Consider the following 19466-nt stretch of genomic DNA (forward strand, 5'->3'; position numbering starts at 1 on the left):
GGCGTTCTCGATTACGAGATTCCTACTCGAAACTAGGTGAACCTCTTTTTACACCTAAGCTTCCATCCACCCCGGGATTCAAACTGACGACCTTTGGATTGTGAGTGCAACTGCCTACCACCGACACAACCGAGGCAGGACCGAGGGAGACGACTCCTAACCCCTTGGTTAGACCGGGACCAACATTTACTTCCCTGTCCGACGGAAGGCGTGATCAGACAAATCTCGTCTCAAAATTTGCCACCGGGACCTTCTGAGAGGCAACCACGCTTACTCCTACACCACGGTACTGGTTTTTTAAAAGGTCCAACAAACTAAATTTTCAGTTTTTTGCTTTTTGGGTGTTTTTTAATACCCCTGATTCAAGGCGGTTTCAAAAACACCCAAAAAGCCAAAAACTGGAAATTTGGTTCATTGGACCTTTTCTAAAAAAAAAACTCCTGACATTTATTTTTCCACAATGTAAAAAAAATATTTTTCAACAATTTTCTTATTTCTGCATATCCAGACTCGTTTATCCCAAGGCCATGGAAAAATTCCTATTCGGATAATGAAATCATGAAAAAAAAATGCTTGTCTTATTTTTTGTTGTCAAGCTTAGGTATTTATGATCCCTTACATCCCTATTGAATTACCAAATACATTATCTCAATATTTCCTCACCGGATTTAAAAATCATAAATCACTTAAATGCTCGGTAATCAAAAATAAGACAACGAAAAAGCAACACTTTTTCCCGTGATTCGGTTATCCGAAGGCCTTAGGTTAATCGAGTCTAACTGTATTTTTCAATAAGGCTTTCTAGCCAGAAATTTACCAACACATTCAAAGTATGTTTACATTACAGCTGGACGATTGTTTGCATCAGGTTTCCTATCTCTTTCTAGCAAAAGTTGTTTGTCAGGCGACATCTAGCTGGGTTTTTTGACTGATCGCCCGATATGTCAGCCAACATACTTCGCAGGGCTGTGACAGCTACAGTTCGATCATTGTTTGCATCAGGACACTGTGACGAGGGGTTCGTCATTTTTGAGTTAAATTATTTTTTTTTTCACTGGGCCTAGAAAGCCTTATATAGAGCGGATTCGTTGATTCAAATTTCAAATTTCATGCGAATTTTTCATTTGATTTAGCGAATCCACTGTGTATTTCCAAAAAAAATATATTCGTCCCAGTCAAGATACACGCAGAAAAATAAGGCATATTTGAATAAAAAAAAAAAGTTTTGTTGATTTGAAAATCATTAATTTTGTTGAATCAAAGAACTTTTGTGGACTTGAGATAATCAAGGTTTGTTTCAACGCAAAATCGGCGTTGATTATATTCAACCAAAAATTTGTTGATTCAAACCTCGTACAGGCTGATTCTACAAAACATTTTTCTGCGTGTACCAAAAACACTGTAAACGGGCCAATGTGAGCTTGTAAACAAAGAGTGTATCATGTATAATACATTGTTTTGCTTGAATTGTATGGAAACTTCAATGGACGATCATAAACATCAAATTTTTCGCATCGATTCTTAAATCTTTTTGCGAAAAGCATCACCCTAATGTGACAGTATAATATTCAACCGATTCAACCAAAAAGCGATGCGTTCGCCTTCAGCGTGCACCCAGGCAGTCGGCTCGGCTCACTCACGCTCATCTCACTCGCGACTCGACTCACTCACCACACTCTCACTCATCAAAGTGGTGCTGCGACGGCGACCAAACCGAGTGCTCCAAAAAATGGCAAACAACTACTTTGGATTTCCGCATGGTGCAACGCAGTATGGGTAAGTGAATCTGTGCTAAAAGTGTTCCCTGGAGGGTCCCGCACCCGGAAGTGGTGGAGTTTGACGTGGGGGTGGTGTTTTCCGGTGCGAAAACCTCGCGTCAAAATTTCAACCCGCACGGGGTGCTGTGGAAAATTTTCCTCCATGGCTGCTGACCCGACCAGCACAGCAAGCCAGCCAGTTGGTGTGAGAGGGAGAGAGCAAGAGAAGGGAGGAAGTTGTAGCTGGGCTGGGTGGGATGGGGTGTTGTGTGTGTGTGTGTGCGTGCGTGCGAGTGTGTGAGTGCGAAGCAGGCGGCTCTGATGCGCCACCGCCGGATCGCCGCTTGACATTTACAACTTCACGCAGACAGATGGGGAGTGGTGATGAGTGAGTGAGTGAGGCGTGAGTGGGGTTAGTGAGGCGCTGGTGAGAACGGTGGGTTGAGTTGAGAATTTTGTTTTTGGTCAGAGTTTGGATATCAGTTTTGTAGTTTTTGAATGCTACAAATATTTAAGCACGGATCTTAACAGTGTCGACCCGAAGCCTGATTTTTCTGTTACATTCTCATTGGAATTCCATATAAACTGTAATTAAAATTTATTTGGTAACGATATCCTGTTAGTTTACACTTTGTATCACTGTAACTGGAACTACAGGCAACGGGTCCAGCCAGTTAATTAAAGAATCTTAAGGAGCCATTACACTAACGCAAACCAACAAGGCAAAATGCGGGCTGACATTTGTACAAACAAATCCAGGCGAACAAACTGTCAAAAAGTGCGAGTTTGTTTGCCGTAGTGTAATACACTCAACCCCCGGTGGTTGGTCACTTTTTCGTTTGACACTTTTTTAGTTTGTACCCAGTTACACCCAACCCCCGGTGGTTGGTCACTTTTTCGTTTGACACTTTTTTAGTTTGTACCCCGTTGGTTGGTCAAAGTCAAACTAAAAAGTGACGAACTGTCACTTTTTACACAGCGCTCACGCACACTATCACAACAATCGTTTGGTAGTGCGTGTGAACTCCGTGTAAAAGGGGTGTCAAACTAAAAAGTGACCCCGTTCGTTTGACAACAGTTGGTGTCAAACCATCGGGGTTTGAGTGTATTGGTCAAAGTCAAACTAAAAAGTGACCAACTGTCACTTTACACGGCGCTCACGCACACTATCAAAACAACCGTGTGTGTGTGTGTTTGTGTGTGTGAGAGAGAGAAAGAGCTCCGTGTAAAGAGGTTGTCAAACTAAAAAGTGACCCTTTTACAGAGTCTTTTACAAGTTATGGCCTATCTACAATCACTTAGCTTAGAATAGTTAACGGTGCACATCAACCAGAGTTTTTGCATCCAGATTTTTGCTACAAACATTTTAGTACCTTCAGTAGATTTACAACTAAATTTGTCAGTTTTTATAAACAAATTATTTCAGGATTGGGTCCGTAAGTTTAACAATTGTAGAATATTAAACCTTAAGTAAAGTAAATAGATAAGGTACTTAGAAAAAGTACCTAACTTACGGCTGTTATCTACAATCAACTTTAAAAACTTGCTGGGCTGTTATACGTAATTGTTTAATTTTATTTGGCTACGATATCCTTTTTTTTTACTTTGAACAGACACGGGTCACTGCGACACTTGCGTATCTATTGTAGTATGATCTGTTCTCAGGTTTTCTGTTATGCTGCTATACACAGCCTGCCGAACGATCGTCTTCCGTAGCGCTATTCGCGATTAAAAGCTCAAAAATTCCGACAGATGGCGCAAAGCATCGAAGAATGACGATTAAAATTTTCGCTGTTCGGTTACATAGGAATGCAAACTAAAAATTGAATTTACAGCTCTTAGAACAACTTTCGAGAAAAAAAATCAAGTAGTACGAGTGTAAACTTTTTGCCCTCTATAAATTAACGCAATAAAAAAAATCAAAAAATTTTTTTTAAAAAAATAATATTGTTTAAAATGATAGAGCATCAAAAGTTAACAAAGTATCAGTTGGAATTTTTGCTCAAAAGTTGTTTTGAACGCTGGAATTTAACAAAACAGAATTCGCATACATAACCTCAAAGGGCAAAAATTTCAATCGACATCCTTCGCTCTGTTCTGCTACTCAACACTAGATGTCGCATGTTGTTTAGCTTATGAATGCCAATTGTTTGAGCGAGACAGTGTTTTGACGAATTATTCGAGCAGTTGCCCCCTCTCATTCCCTAGACCAATCCCCCAAATGCCATGCCACACGAGCACGAGAGACCGATCCGAGGACGTGGAGATGAGCGAGATTGAGGGGAAATCTCGTTTATTTTTGACCCATCTAGAGATCGTTACCGATCATATAGCCCAATCTTCAGCTCGAATTTTGCCTGAGGGCATGTGACCGAGTCGAAAGTAGCATTTGAAGCTCTTCTCTGTGTATTGTTGCAGAGTTCTTCAACGCTCAGACTCAGTCGCCAACAGATCGTCCGAGAGATTGAATGGGATGGGTTTTGGGGAGGCTTGGGACTTGACAAAGTCAATTCCCGCAGCAGCCGATATCCCCTCTCGACCGCCACCTACCCCTTTTGCCTCGCCAGATCGGTTTCAAGCCATCGACCTTCCGCTTACAAAGCGAAACCCGTACCACTACACCACGGGAGCTCGGCACGATATCCTGTTAGTCAGACTTTTCATCAGGGCAAGGAGGTTTACAAACCGGAATTTGCTATGTTTGTTTACCTTTGGTACGGAAACGTCAACTTACCGTAGGTTTATAAATTTTCTAAACCATACGTCAAATTACTTATTTGCTTACTTTTACATTGTTGAAGATCAGATTGCTTTCCATGAATTTAAATTTCTAAGCTAGGTACAATTTTCTAAGTTAAGTGATTGTAGATGGGTCATTAAGCCTCATCTACAATCAAACTACGCAAACTCTTGCGAAAACTAATCAATGTTATTCTCGGAAGTGAAATCGGGCCTCAATGCTTAAAAAACTAGGGTCGGGTCCAACACTAGGAAAGATTCCAGGATAAAATAATACCCAGTATATAACAGTTAAATTTTGAATTCCAACTATAAATAATATTTTTTTTTGCTTAAATAAATGTTAATAGGAACACTATGAATGGTAAAGCGTACTGACATCAAACCAAAAACACTGTACAGTCATCCCACAAATTCGGAACACTTTTGTGACAATTTGTCAATAGGGTGCAAAATGCAACTTTTCTGTCGTCCCTGCTATTTTTAGGACCTTCATTTGGACATTCTCTTGCTATTTTACTAGTAAAAGTAGTTCTTTTTGAACATAAAACTGCATTTCGAGACTATTTTATTCAGAGCAGCAAAACACTGCCTCCAAATTGCCTGTTCCATAATTGTGGGATGTTATTGCGCCTCCCACAATTGTGGAACACCTAAATTCAATTGAGATTTTCACAAAAAAAGTTATCAGACCATGTTTCAAACATCACTTAGCTTAAGTTTTATTGGTTTTAAAGCGGTGTATGCACTTCGGAAGGAACCGGTCAAGAAAAAAAAAATCAAATGCGCAGCAGCGGCAACGCAAGCAAGTCAGAGAGGTTGAAGAAAAGCCCAAGAAATCGCTCCCTCTCCTTTTTTCTGCTGTTCGTAAAGCTGTTTCTTGACCCCTTTCCTTCCGATCTGCATACTAGCCTTATGAAAAAAGTGTTCCGAATTTGTGGATTTCAAGGGTCAATGTTTTTCTTTAAAAACTTGTTATAAAACGTAAAAATGTACAGCCGGTCTATACATCAATCGAAAGATCGCAAGAAAAGCTTTCACATGAAGGAAAAATCAAATCATTATGTTCAATTATCGATTTTCTATGATTCGTTGAGCATTGGCAGATCTGTAATCTGTTCCGAATATGAGGGATGACTGTACCACCCCCTGCCGAGTTAAAATGCGTAACCGGAAAAGAAGGTGTGCATTCCTGGCACGAACACTCAAAGCGTGTTCTAGCGTGTTGCTCGTACTGACTCAGAGCAAGGGTGAGATGTAGGTGTAAGGGCAGTGCGTGTTCGTCGGGAACCTGGTGCATAAGATCGGTCAAGGCCCGTTCTTACACTGAAAATTGCGAATTTGCGAACTATGAATGTTCGAGTCTTCAAATCTAGGAAAAGGGTGGTAAAAAAACCTAGCAAAATCCATAACGCATTATTTATTAGAAGTGAGCAGGAAACACTCTACAAATTGGCCTATTTACATTTTTTTTTTGTTTGGAATGAAATCACAACCGTCAGCTGTTCTTTTCATGAATAAAATCCTTTTTTTTTTTTTTCAAAAACTCCACCCTTTGAAGCACCGCCGGGTGGGTGGTGAGAAGTGAGCCAACCACAACATGCAACAAAAAAAACCGGTTGAGGATTTCATTTTCGCTCACTTCATTCATAATGGCCGTCTGACGAGAAGGAGACACACACGGCGACGACGGCGTTTTTCACACTTTTCGCTTTTCCCGGGACGATCCATTCAGAACGCGAAAAATCGATTGAATCTCGAAAGTCGTCGTCGTCGTGCGTCTGGTTCCGATTTGCGGACCCATTGCGAGTCTTGCGAGTGTGTGATTTGGGTTCTGTTTGTGTGTGCAGCCTCCCGTGGAAAGAAAGACAAGAATTCTACTTCCGGGTCCGGGGACAGACTCCCTGCCACCGAAGAAGAAAAAAAAATTGTTATTCATGTATGTTGTTTTCTGTTCCTCCCCGGTGACGACGACGACGACGATTGTGACCTGCTGCAGCACGACCGCCACCGGAACCGCGTACCCGACGACGCAGACGGGTTATGCAGTAGCGACCGCGGCCACACCGGCACCAGGGACCGGCTACGAGCAGGCCTACCAGACGGCGGCCACTCCCGGAACCTACGCGAGTGAGTATACGGAGGTCATTGCACCTCGCTAGTTTTCGGAGGAAAAACCGCAGCGTTTTAAGTTTTGAACGTGTGGAAAGGGGGCCAGGTTCTTTGCTATGCCTTTACCTGCGGCGTTTCGCTCGCTCTCTCTCTCTCTATTTCCCCCTGCTCTCTGGAGTGTGGAAATTGTGTTGAAGAAGAGCGCATGGGAAATTTTTTTTTTTAAGCATATCGATGCAACCCGAAACGCCGTGCCGGTAGTTTGGCTGGAAGAATGTTTTTATTGACGACTATCGTGATGTCGTGACCGGACGTGTTCCGTTTCGCACCCTAAATTGATTTATTGCAATTCGTTTGCTTCTCTTCGTCTCTTTTGTAGCAACTGCAGCGAGTTACGATTACGGTTACGGTCGTACGACTCAGTACGATACGAGCAAGACGTACTACCAGCAGGCAGGAGCAACGGCCACCGGTTACACGGCGGCTCCGACGGCGTACGATACAACGGGTGGAGCGGGAGCGGGAGGTCCCAAGGTCATCAACTTCCAGCCGGCCAAAACAACGGCCCAGTACACGGGACAGCCGCAGGCGTACGTTCCCCAACAGCAGGGCGGCTTCTCCCAGACGGTGACCACGGTCAACAGTGCGCCAAAGTCGGCGGCATCGGCCCAGGCCGTGAACCCAAACGCCCAGAACACGTACTCGGGCTACGACGCGGCTTTGTACAGCGCTACGACGATGTACGTTGCTCAGCAGCAGCAAAACACCAAAACTTCCAATGTGGTCGGTGGCCAACAATCCGGCGGCGGTGGTGGCGGCTGGCAAGGCTACAAAAAGAACATCCCCGGCGGAGGTATGATGCCGTACAAGCCACGTAACAAGCCACCACCGAAGCCGCAGCCAATTCACTACTGCGACGTTTGCAAAATCAGCTGCGCCGGGCCGCAAACGTACCGCGAGCATCTCGAAGGTCAAAAGCACAAGAAGCGCGAGTTGCTGTTGAAGCAGGCATCCGAACCCGGCACGGCCACCCCAGCCAGACCCGCCAACAGTCTGCACTGCGAGCTGTGCGACGTGACCTGCACCGGAAACGACGCCTACGCGGCCCACGTCCGTGGCGCCAAGCACCAGAAAGTGGTCAAACTGCACACCAAGCTCGGTAAGCCGATTCCGGCCTGCGACCCGGCTCCCAACACCGAGGAGAAAAAGGACGGCGAAGTCACGGACGAACACGACGAATCGGTCAAGCCAGTGGGCAGCGATTACATCGAGGAAATCAAGGACGACGAAGGCAAACTGGTCAGCTTCAGCTGCAAACTTTGCGAGTGCAAGTTCAACGACCCGAACGCCAAGGAGATGCACATGAAGGGTCGCCGTCATCGGCTCCAGTACAAGAAGAAGGTCCAACCGGATCTGTTCGTCGACATCAAGCCAACGCTGAAGCAGAAGAAAATGGCCGAAGCGCGTGCCCACCGCCAAGCCATGCAGGAAGAGTTCTGGAACCGACGCCGCATGGCCGAAGCCGAAATGGACGACGGTGCCGACCACGGAATGCGCCAGTTTGGACGTCATCCGTTCTTCGGAATGCTCCCAGGACGCCGCCCCGAGTCGTCCGACGACCGTCACGTCGTTGCGCGCCACGCCGAGATCTACCCCAAAGAGGAAGAACTGCAGACAATTCAGCGCATCGTCTCCCACACCGAACGCGCGCTGAAGCTAGTTTCGGACGTGATGACCTCAGGTGGTAGTTCATCAACCGCCGCCGCCGCCGCCGCTGCCACCACCCCCGCCAAGGATGACAAGAAGGAAGGCGAAGCGGCTGCTGCCGCTGCCGCCACCACCAAGCCAGACGATCAAAACAAGGCCGATGCCAACCAGATGATCTCGTTCCAGAAGGACGCCGAAGGCGGCACCGTCCGTCTGCTCAAGGGCGTCATGCGAGTTGGACTGCTTGCAAAGGGTAAGACGAGCTATGACTCAATCCTGAACACTTATCAAACATCCTCATTCCAGGACTCCTCCTCCACGGTGACAACACCGTCCAGCTGGTGGTGCTGTGCGCGGAAAAGCCGACCACGACGCTGCTCAAGCGCGTCGTCACCGAGCTGCCCCTCCAGCTGAAGAAGGTCGCCGAAGAGCAAAAGTACACGGTCACGATGGCGCCGACGGAGGGCGCGGTCGCCGTGACGGACGGCACGATTACGGTGAAAATATCGCTCACGTCGCCGCTGCTGCGCGAAGGTAAGTGGAACCTGTTCCGTCGTGGTTGCTCGTTCGCGATCCGGCGCGCCTTCAAAGACAAATCACGATTTCGAGTTACCACTTTCAATGATACGATTCTGCTGCTGCTGCCGCCAGCCCGTTGGTTTGAGTTTTCAGTTTTCCCTCTAATTATTGCAAGGATCTCATGTTGAGTTTGATGAACCCACCCCGTACCTCAGACAGAGAGTATACGATGAAATTGGTGTTTCGAAATCGGACGTTTTTTTTTTAATGCTCCTCCTCTGCTGTGGACCGAGAAAGAAATATGGGAAAACGTGAAAGTTTTTTTGAAGCACTGTAGAGCGATTCCACGGGCGCGCGTCGCCAACCCCCGTCGCAAGGACACAAGCAATTGTGCATGAGTATGTGTGTGGGTGTGTGTGTGTGTGTGTGTGTGTGTGTGTGCTGTGAAAGGCCACGGAATAACATATCACACCACGCTCGCCCTTGATGATTGCGAAAGGGTGTGATAACCGGCGAATGTAGAATTGCGACAAAAACAGTTTAATCGATATCGTTTCGAGAAAGTGCCCCCGGCTTAAGCACAAATATCATCGGTGAGACGGTTATTATTACCATGGCGGAGAGAGTATGCAGGACATCAACCCGGCCGGCGTGTCAATATCGATTGAGCTATTTTCTTCGCGCCTTAGGGCATCTCCAGTCTTGAGGGCGAACGCAAGAGCAAATCAAGTTTGGCCTCCTTGGCACGAGTTATCAAAATTTTACCATATTTTTTGTAGAAAATGTGATGATTTTGGCCAACCAGTTTTCCAAAGCTTTTACGCCTAAAACTCAATCGTGGGCCCTCGAAAGTTATTTTTCGAAAAGTTCAGCAAATTTTGTATAAGAAAAATGGTTGTTGTGCATGGATTCTACATAGTTAAAAAACAACTTTTACAAACATTAAAATATTACCACCGCTGAAAAAAAAAACCAGACCATCTCTGGAACCTTTTTTCCAAAACTGACGGTTTGACGTCAAGGCAAAATGTGTCTACAAAACGAAAATACTTAAAATTTACAAATTCCAAAATTCTACAATTATAGTTATCTCAAGCTTAAAAATTTTGAAATTCCCAAATATCATAATCTAAAATTAAAAAATAGGTTCCAAAAAATATTATTTATTAAAAAAAAATTATGACATTTAAAAATTTTTGAAATTATAAAATTTCCTAAAACCTGAAATTCTAGAGTCAAAATTCTAAAATGCTACATTTTTAAAACTTTAAAATTTTGAAATTCAAAAATTTTATATAACCAAAAATAAATAAATAGATTCCAAAGGACCAACATTCAAAAAATCTTAAATTATAAATATTCTGAAATTCCAACTTATGTATTTATAATTCTGAAAACTACAAATTCTGAAATAATTTATTTCTAAAAATTTAAAATTATTATTCAAAATTATTGAAAAAAAAAAACATTTTTTCCAAAACATCATGTGTTTACGCTACTACCCATAGGCGACATGTGTCTCTACAAAATTTCCGAAAACTGAAATTCTATAATTATAAATTCAAAATTCTAAAATGTTGATTTCCTAAACATAAAAATTCGGAAATTCTAAAAACAAAGAATTCTAAAATTTTGAAAATCTTTAATTTTTAACTTTCTAAAATTCTAAAAGCAAGGCAATCCACTTGAACGACCCCGGGTCTGTTGTGGTGTCTGTTGCAAATTTATCGGCATCCGAAGGTTATGTATGGTGAGTCACCCAAAACCTCTTTTACGCAAATGGACCGACGTTTTCCTTCCCCATTCGATAGAAGGCGTGATCAGGCAAATTTAGTTTCGAAAAATGCCACCGGGTCCGTCTGGGATTGAACCCAGGCCTGCTGGGGTGAGAGGCTACCACGCTAACAACTACACCATCGAACCCGGCTAAGACTACGACTACGACTAAGATTCTAAAATTGTTATGTTCTTAATTTTTTAACTTCTTACATTTTTTGAAAATACTAAAAACCAACATTTAAAAAAATATAAATATTCTGATATTCTGCAATTTTTATAATTCTAAATGATTTATCTTAAAACTTTAAAATTCTGAAGTTTTAAGAACAAAGAATTCTAAAATTCAGAAATTATATAAATTTTATCTCAGTAGAATTCTTAGATGAATAAAATTGTCCAGTTCTTATATTTAAAAAAAACCTGTTTTTTTATTATGAATTCTAAAGGACCAACATTTAAAAAATCTAAAATTATACACATTCTTGTGAAGTAAAAGAATTCTAAAATTCTTAATTTCTTAAACTATAAAATTCTGAAGTTTTAAGAGCAAAGAATTCTAAAATTTAGAAATTCTATCAATTTTATCTTAGTAAAATTCTAAGATCCTGAAATTTTCAAGTTCTTAAATTTTAAACTTCCTATTTTTTTTATTGTTAATTCTAAAGGTATGAACAAGATTGTCCGTTCGGCCCAGACGCAAACGCAAAAATTTGCGCCTGTAATCTACCATTGAACAAAGCTACCCCTGTAGAATGTTCGACTGACAGATCATGGAAAAATCGAACTGGCGCAAAGTTCTGCGTTTGCGTCTGCGTCAAACGGACAATCTTGTTCTTAGCTTAAAGGACCAACATTGAAAAAATCTAAATTTATAAAAAAAATCAGAAATTTTGCAATAAAATAATTCTAAAAAGCTTATTTTTTTAACTTCAAATTCTAAAAACATAAAATTTAAAAATTTAGAAATTATGTAGAAATGATAGATAATTTTCTAAATTTAAAACTTCCTACATTTTGTATAAGTTCAAAACTGCCGTTCTACGCATAATTGTCCCATGTTCAAAAAAGGGCAACTGAGAAAAACGCGATTGAAATTTTTCCATCGATTTCTGTGTTTCTACGCATAAATGTCCCGTGGGTACCTATTTGCCCTATATGTCCCTAATCACTCCGGTTATCATTTTATCACCCTTATTTGTAATCCTCTTGCAGGTAAACAGACAAACAGACTTGAATAGCAAAATCCTAAAAATTATAAAATTTTAAAATTAGATAATTGGATAATAAGAAAATCTTGAAATTAAGATTATAAAATTATTATGAATCCTAAAATCGTAGAATTTTATTTGCTCTAATATATATTTTTTAATGTTATTTTTATAACGTTAAAACAAGATGAAAAAATACATTAGACCATAAGTTTTTGGTTTTCTCAGCCGGACTGTGGAGATGCCCTTATGCTGGTACGAGGTCAAACAACGCGATTGGCCAATCGTCACGCACGCACACACCCACACGCACAGTACACGGGTCTAGTCGTTTAAGAAAAATGGATCAAACGAGGTCAGAAGCCAGAAACAAGTGAAACCAAACACGACCATACACCGAAAGCGCACCAGTGCACAGGGGAAAAACAAACAATCTGGATGTCATCGGTCCCCGGTTGCATCTATCTGTTGCTATTGTTCTCTTCCGCATTGCCTGGCACTTCTTGAACACTTCGAGATGACATCCACGTTGGTGTTTGGATAATGATGCATTGGATGGATGGGCTCTTACTCTCACTCTCTATGAAACTAAACACGCAGTGCTTCATGGATTAGCTAGGCGTACATAAATCTAGCTACTGCTGCCAAGTTACCACTTGGAACTCCACCCAGAATAACACACAGAATAACGAAGAAAGAAAAAAAAACAAACAAACAAACAAAAAACGAAACCAAAACAGGATTTTTGACCATCACGAACCCTTTATTTTTAATTTTTGCAAATTTTCATCGTTCCGTTGCTCCGAATTGAACTGATTGCGATTAATGCTAGTCTGGCAGAATTCCTCTCTTTCACACTTGTCCGTACGTGCGCGCAGTTGCAGATGACTATCATTGATCCTTTCATGTTGAAACAAAAAAAAAACAATAGCGAAATCAAAACAAAAGTGATTTGTCTTTTGGGCTTGCCCCGGCCGGCAAAAGAACCACTCACACGGCACACACACAAATGGTCAAACACCCTGTCGATAACCGAAGATATTCCCTTTCTTTTTCCATTTATTCTTTGAAAAAAAAAAAACAAAATCGAAAAAAATCTCCTTTAAAAAAAAAACAACAATCGAAACCATAAACCAAACACACACCAGATGCAAACAGCGCGACTGCCAACGAGCAGGCCACCCAGGGCGGCGCGGAAGATTTACTGCCACGGGAGCCCTGTCTCCAGGCACTTGCTGCTCTGCGACACGCGAAGTGGTTCCAGGTTTGTGCAAATGAGACTACTTTCTACTACTACTACTACTTCTACCTTAAAACACTTAACCATTATATAGTTTATATTTATTAGGTATCTCTGTCTTTATTTCATCATAAGATTATTATTTTTTTTAGTTTGAGTCGTTTTTTTAACAGTTTCAGTTGATATTACACAGTGCAACAAGATTTGTTTTTTTTTTGTTTCTGGGAACAATGTTTTCGTGTTCCTAGTAAAAACAGATTTGCTCGAAATGGTCAACATTTTAATAAAAGTTAAAAAAAATAGTCGCATCTTACGAGTATCCGTAGAATTTGAACAATGTTAACAATAGTTTCATTTTGAAAATCAAACCAAATGATATGGTCATTTGAAAAAAAAAATGATGGAAAGCCCCATTTTTTTAGATGTTTTTGAATACCCCTGACTTAAGGTTATTTCAAAAACAACAAAATAACCAAAAAAACTTTTTTTTATTTCACCTTTTCAAAAAAAGAACCCTTCAACTTCAGAGGAAAATGTCCTATCGGTATCAGTCGGGTACTCATTTTCTGGTGCCCGACTAGTACTGACAAACCAGGGTAAGAAATATAAAAAATTAAAAAAAAATTAAACCTTAAAAATCATCCATTTTTTTTATTTTGAAGTTATTATTATTATTATTATTTGTACGGGATCCATCCTTAAAAATGGTTAATATTGCGAATTATACGTGGAGATTATTGCATTCGATCATAATATTTCGATCGTAATTTCTCGACTCACAATCGAAATTTCTCGATCGTAATATTACGATCGTAATTTGTCGATGATAGATTGAGATCATTCGATCGTAATTTCACGATCTTCCATCGACAAATTACGACCGACGATCGAGAAAATCTCGATATGGGTTCGAAGCTCGTCTTCAAATATTAAAAAAAAAATTTTTGAAAATTTCCAAAAACTTCAAAAAAATTCAAAATTTTTAAAAATTTCAAAAAATTAATTTTTTTTAAAAAATTCCGATATTTTAAAATTTTAAAAATTTCAAAAATTTCAAAAATTTTAAAAATTTAAAAATTTCAAAAATTTCAATAAATTTAAAAATTTCAAAACTTTCAAAAATTTTAAAAATTTTAAAAATTTCAAAAATTTCAAAAATTTCAAAAATTTCAAAAATTTCAAAAATTTCAAGAATTTCAAAAATTTCAAAAAATTTAAATTTTTTAAAAATTTTAAAATTTTTTAAAAATCTAAACAATTTCAAAAATTTCAAAATTTCAGAAAATTTAATTTTTTTAAAAAATTTAGGAAAATTTAGGAAAATTTCAAAAATTTCAAAAATTTGAAAAATTTCAAAAAATTTAAATTTTTTAAAAATTTTAAATTTTTTTAAAAATCTAAACAATTTCAAAAATTTCAAAATTTCAGAAAATTTAATTTTTTTTCAAAATTTAGGAAAATTTAGGAAAATTTCAAAAATTTCATAAATTTTAAAAATTTCAAAAATTTCAAAAATTTCAAAAATTTCAAAAATTTCAAAAATTTCATAAATTTTATAAATTTCAAAAATTTCAAATATTTTAATAATTTCAAAAATTTTAAAGATTTCAGAAATTTCAGAGAGAGAAATCTTAATCGTGCAGTGTTGGTATTATCGCGCTCTCGCGAGAAAATTTTCTCTCTCTCGAGTTCTCGTCGCGAGTCTCGAGCTGCCGAGAGAAACTCACCGATATCCCGTGCTCTCCTCCGCTCGCGAACGGGCTTTCTCGCGAGCCAGAATTGCCCGTTCGCGAGAAGTTGGACGTGTTAGAAACGAATAAAAAACAACACAGCGATTGAAGTTACACTTCTATACCATCGCCTGGTTCGTATTCATAAGCCTGATACACAAATTGCTAGCTTGGGACAAACGTCTAGCACGAGGCGCTCGCGAGCGCTCGCGGCGAGAGCGAGAACGCGAACGAAAAGGCGAGCGCGAGCGAGAAGAGAAAAGTACTACAAGTTCTCTCCCTCGTTCGCGAGCGAGAAATGCTTTCCTTCTTCTCGCTCGAATTCCAACAATGTATCGTGTGTCGACAAATTATGATCGAATGCAATAATCACCACGATAGTTAGGCTTTAAGAGACAGTCCATAAATCACATAATAAACGAAATATAAGTTTTTTCACATGCGAAAATTAATTATATTTTCTCAAATAACAAACGTTAAAAATCTCATTGTGATCTCATTTATGGATATGGTTTATAATTGAATATCATAAATTCATGAAATATTCATTTTTCTACAAAAAAATTTTTTTTTCAAAGTTTTATCACTGACGAACTGACGTGCCACGAGCAAACCACTTTTGACGGCAGTCGTCTTCTTCTTGTTTGGCGTTTTTGCTTCTAGAGAACAATCTGTCAACCGATTTTTCTCTCTTCCCTCTCTTGCGCTAGCTCTCTCCTCTCGCTTTGCGCCACACCCTTACCAAAAATCATGATTTTTTGAGTTCTAAATCCCACTTTTCATACGATTTTTTGAGTTCAGGTACTACAACCATAAAAATGGTTATATGGGTTGAACTGAAAAATTCGTATGAAAAGTGGGATTTGGAACTCAAAAAATCATGATTTTTGGTAAGGGTGCAATGTTTACATGCAATGTATTGTTGGAGTCAAACTGGCAAGCCCTTTCGCGAATCGAATAGCGTACTCCAAAATCGTTCTGAGCGCAGATTTTATTGAAACGACGCAGATTACACATTGAAGCATACACGCAATATCGAAAACACGTGTGGGGGAGAGAATTAGTTCAGCGAACCTGAAGGTAGATAGAGTTGGTGTTCGTTGCAGAATTTGCGGACAGAAATTTCTCAAAAAAATGTATGGGGTGGCACGTCAGTGGAATGGCCCCAAGATATTTTGTCATCCAAATTTGTTTATATTTCGTTTTGCTTGGACATAGGATATTTGATTATGTATTTGATTTTTTCGTGCATAATTCCATTTGACGGTGGAGCAAAACCGGTAAAATAGTGAACTCCTGTTGAACTGTTGCTACCCGTGACAGGAACAACAACGGTAGGCTTGCTGTCGGGTGCAAATTCGATTTGCTTCGGGTTTTGCCCCTAGCTGTGGAGACACCCTTGGTTAAGGAGGGATTAGACTACGGCAAACAAACAAACTCGTACTTTTTGACAGTATGTCTGCCATGTTTTTAGATTTCCAAACAACGGTCCACGGGGTTTATGGATGGTCCCATACAGACAACATTTAAAGTAGGGTGGCTCAAATTTGTCTTTGACTCATTCTTGGGAGATTTTTTCTCATACAAAATTACTTCTGTATACTTGCACATAAAGTAAAAATTGTGAAATTGAGGAGAATTAGTCAGAAGCATTTTGAAAAAAAAAATGGAGTAAATCTGAGCAACTTTACTAAGAACACAAACTTTGATTTCAGCGACCCAAAAAATACATTTCTGCTGTACTGTGTATGTGTTTAAGGATGTTTAATGCTAGTTCTTGTGTTGGTATATTTAGATTAGGGAGTGTCACTATTTAAGAAATTCGTGTTTTGATAAAAATCTTTTACAAAAGTGTAGCACCGTTAAATCTCCTTCAACGAGAGAACAAAAATGATGCAGAAATTTATATCTCCTAGCTAAGACCAAGCACATTACAAGCAATTTCATCATTGAAGAACAATCAAAAAAACGTAACCCATATTTATCGTGTGTATGTGAGTGATGAAACAAACAAAAAAAAATGTGAACAATTTGTTTTGGTTTGACTTTTTTGCAATTTTACACAGCGCGCGTGCGTTGTAGCAAATTAGACCACTTTAATGAAACTTAGATTAGATTTCTAAAAGGACGCTCGATATTTCGAGTTCTGGGTCTAACTTCTCTCATTTGTTTAATCCTCCTTAAGGCTAGAGCAACCGGACTGCAATCGTGTGTGATGATTATGCGAATCATGCGTGATTTGTGCCACAGAATTCCCATCTGGGGACACATTTCGCAGTGGGTAAGTTCGACTCTTCTTCTTGGATCGATAGCTGAAGCTAGACTAACAATTCCCTTCCCTCCATAACAGGCAATGGAACTGCTCACGGAGAAGATCATCTCGTCGGCGGGCGGTCCGCTGACCCCGGGCGAGTGCATGCGCCGCGTGATGGAGGCACTGGCCTCTTCGATCCTGATCAACGGGCCCGGACTGCTCGATCCGTGCGAGAAGGAGCCGGAAGACGCGCTGGCGACGCTCAGCAAGCAGCAGCGCGAGGACGTGACCGTGTCGGCGCAAATGTTCCTCCGGTTCATCGCGTTCCGGCAGATCCACAAGGTGCTCGGCATGGAACCGCTGCCGCCGCCAAAGTTTGTCGGCAACCGCAACTGGCGCTTCAACCGCAAGCGCAGGCGTTCCGGAACCGAGGGAGCCGACAATGAAGGTAAGCGATTTGGGGGCTGTGTGCGCGTTAAGAAAGCACTGTCTAATCATGTGTGTGTGTTTTTTTTTTTGTTTCAATCACAGCCGATGGCAAGATGGTCAAGAAGGAGGACGGCAAAGGAGACAGCGGCGGCGCCAACGTGGTGGACATGGACACCGAAAGTGGCAAGTAGACTGTAAGGAAGAGAGAGCTCTTTTGTTACACTTAGGTACTTGTCAGCTAGAATTTTAACCACTTTAAAACATACATGAAACCGATTGAGAGGATTTTAGAGAACACACTAAACACTCAATAAAAAAGTATTGGATTTAATTATGATGATGCTACAAATATAGTTGTCTCTCAGCGATCAATAAACGGAAAAATTTGGAAGAAAAAGTCACTTTTGATCTGAAATATATCGCACTACATGAAAAAAAAACTAAATCAAGAAATCAAATTGAGAAAAAACAAAACGTAAAACTATCAACCCTTGCCAGGATCTTTGCAAAATGTTCGTACCAAAAGGTAATCCTCAACACACAGACCGTATTATTTCCTCCCAATTTTAAACTAACAGGAACTATTCAGGAAAAAGCAAAACAAAGAAAAACTAGAAGCATTTGGCAATCCAACTTGTTTGTTGACGGTCAATTTAGGAGGAGGGTGGAGAAGTCTCTGAAAAATTATGTTCAATCTCTTTTATGTTCCTACTCTTCTTCGCATTAAACCGTGAGAAAAAAAATGATAAAAATAATCTTAGTAAACTAAACTGTTTGGAATGTGAAACACAAAAAAAATCATATAAATGTATTTAACCTCTACTATTTCGACATCAAAAAAAATATGATCAGCAAGAGCAAGCAAAAATAAAATAAAACATACGATTCTGAGGCTAAAGCGGGGGAAAACATCCCCGCTGCCGAGAATTTGTGTGAATTGATACATGCACTAGAATAAACAATGATAAACCAACAAACAATATTAAACACATAAACTTTCAACTCGAGAAAAAACCGGGGGAAAAGTCTATAGCGATCCTAAAATAGTTTCCATCAACCAGTTTAGATACACGAGCAACTAATTGAACCGTAAATTCATGATAGTGAGCATGTAATAAACAAATTTGAAGTATTTCTTCTTAATGAATAACACAGAGCTATATTTTTAATTGTTTTGCTATCCGAAATTCCAAAACATAAATAATTTTTGAAATCCATAAGACCGAATTTTAAAATTCAGCAGGCCAAGGATTGATACCTAAGAGCATGCAATGGCACTGACCTTGTTGCGTGCTCTTCGGTTGACGTCCACGTAAGGAACATCCTGGAAGGAGCGCAACTAACTACATCCGTAGTTCTGTTAGATCATCCGAATTATCTTGATCAGAACAGTATAGCTCTGGTTCCTTGCGAGTGTCCTATTTTCTTACCTCCACGTTGGCTTGGTTTTCATGATGACCTAGCTGGTGGCCTGTGGAAACGGATCGTAAACCTTTGACCACCGCGGGTCAGAGTCGAGACGGCTAGAAGAAAGGGGCGCAACAATGTGGGAAAGGGAAGTAATTTGTGATTGTAGACGGTATTGTTTTGATTCGCAGTATGTTGAGTCAACTGCTGTGGATGTACCTGAAACATCGCACAAAGGGGTTTCTCTTCTCTTCATTCTCAGCTACCACCTATCTCCTATTTATTTATTTTTTTATTGTGCTCTACTGATTCTCACTTCTTCATTGATTCTTCTATTTAATATCCATCATTTGATTTTGATTTTTCTTACTTTTGATTCTCTTGTCTCTCAAGGCTTTTCCACTCTTTTTTACCAATTGATACTGCTTTAACAAACTTTGTGTTTTTCCTTAAAAAATACTTTTCCTCAATGTACTAGTAATATCAAGTCTATTTATCATTAGTCTTTTCTCTTTTGATTTTATTGCGAATTTATTTATTTGAATAATTCTTTATCTGTCCTATAAGTTATCATTACTATAATCT

General features: G+C 40.0%; 1 protein-coding gene across 2 annotated transcripts; it reads left to right on the forward strand.

Moving 5' to 3' along the window:
• The first annotated feature begins 1648 nt into the window (after nucleotides 1-1648).
• Nucleotides 1649-18621, forward strand: LOC6040472 (zinc finger RNA-binding protein). 2 transcript variants are annotated; one of them, XM_001849805.2, is made up of 8 exons: nucleotides 1649-1776; nucleotides 6496-6626; nucleotides 6988-8568; nucleotides 8622-8849; nucleotides 12970-13085; nucleotides 16977-17072; nucleotides 17142-17493; nucleotides 17577-18621. In XM_001849805.2, exons 1-8 carry the CDS (start codon nucleotides 1730-1732, stop codon nucleotides 17663-17665), a joined length of 2640 nt encoding a protein of 879 aa, XP_001849857.2. In that variant the 5' UTR covers nucleotides 1649-1729; the 3' UTR covers nucleotides 17666-18621. The 2 variants fall into 2 exon arrangements, with proteins under 2 accessions (XP_001849857.2, XP_038115253.1); XM_038259325.1 differs by lacking the exon at nucleotides 1649-1776 and having other exon boundaries at nucleotides 6141-6626.
• Nucleotides 18622-19466: the final 845 nt, after the last annotated feature.

Source organism: Culex quinquefasciatus, chromosome 3, assembly GCF_015732765.1.
Source record: "Culex quinquefasciatus strain JHB chromosome 3, VPISU_Cqui_1.0_pri_paternal, whole genome shotgun sequence".
Lineage (NCBI taxonomy): Eukaryota > Metazoa > Arthropoda > Insecta > Diptera > Culicidae > Culex > Culex quinquefasciatus.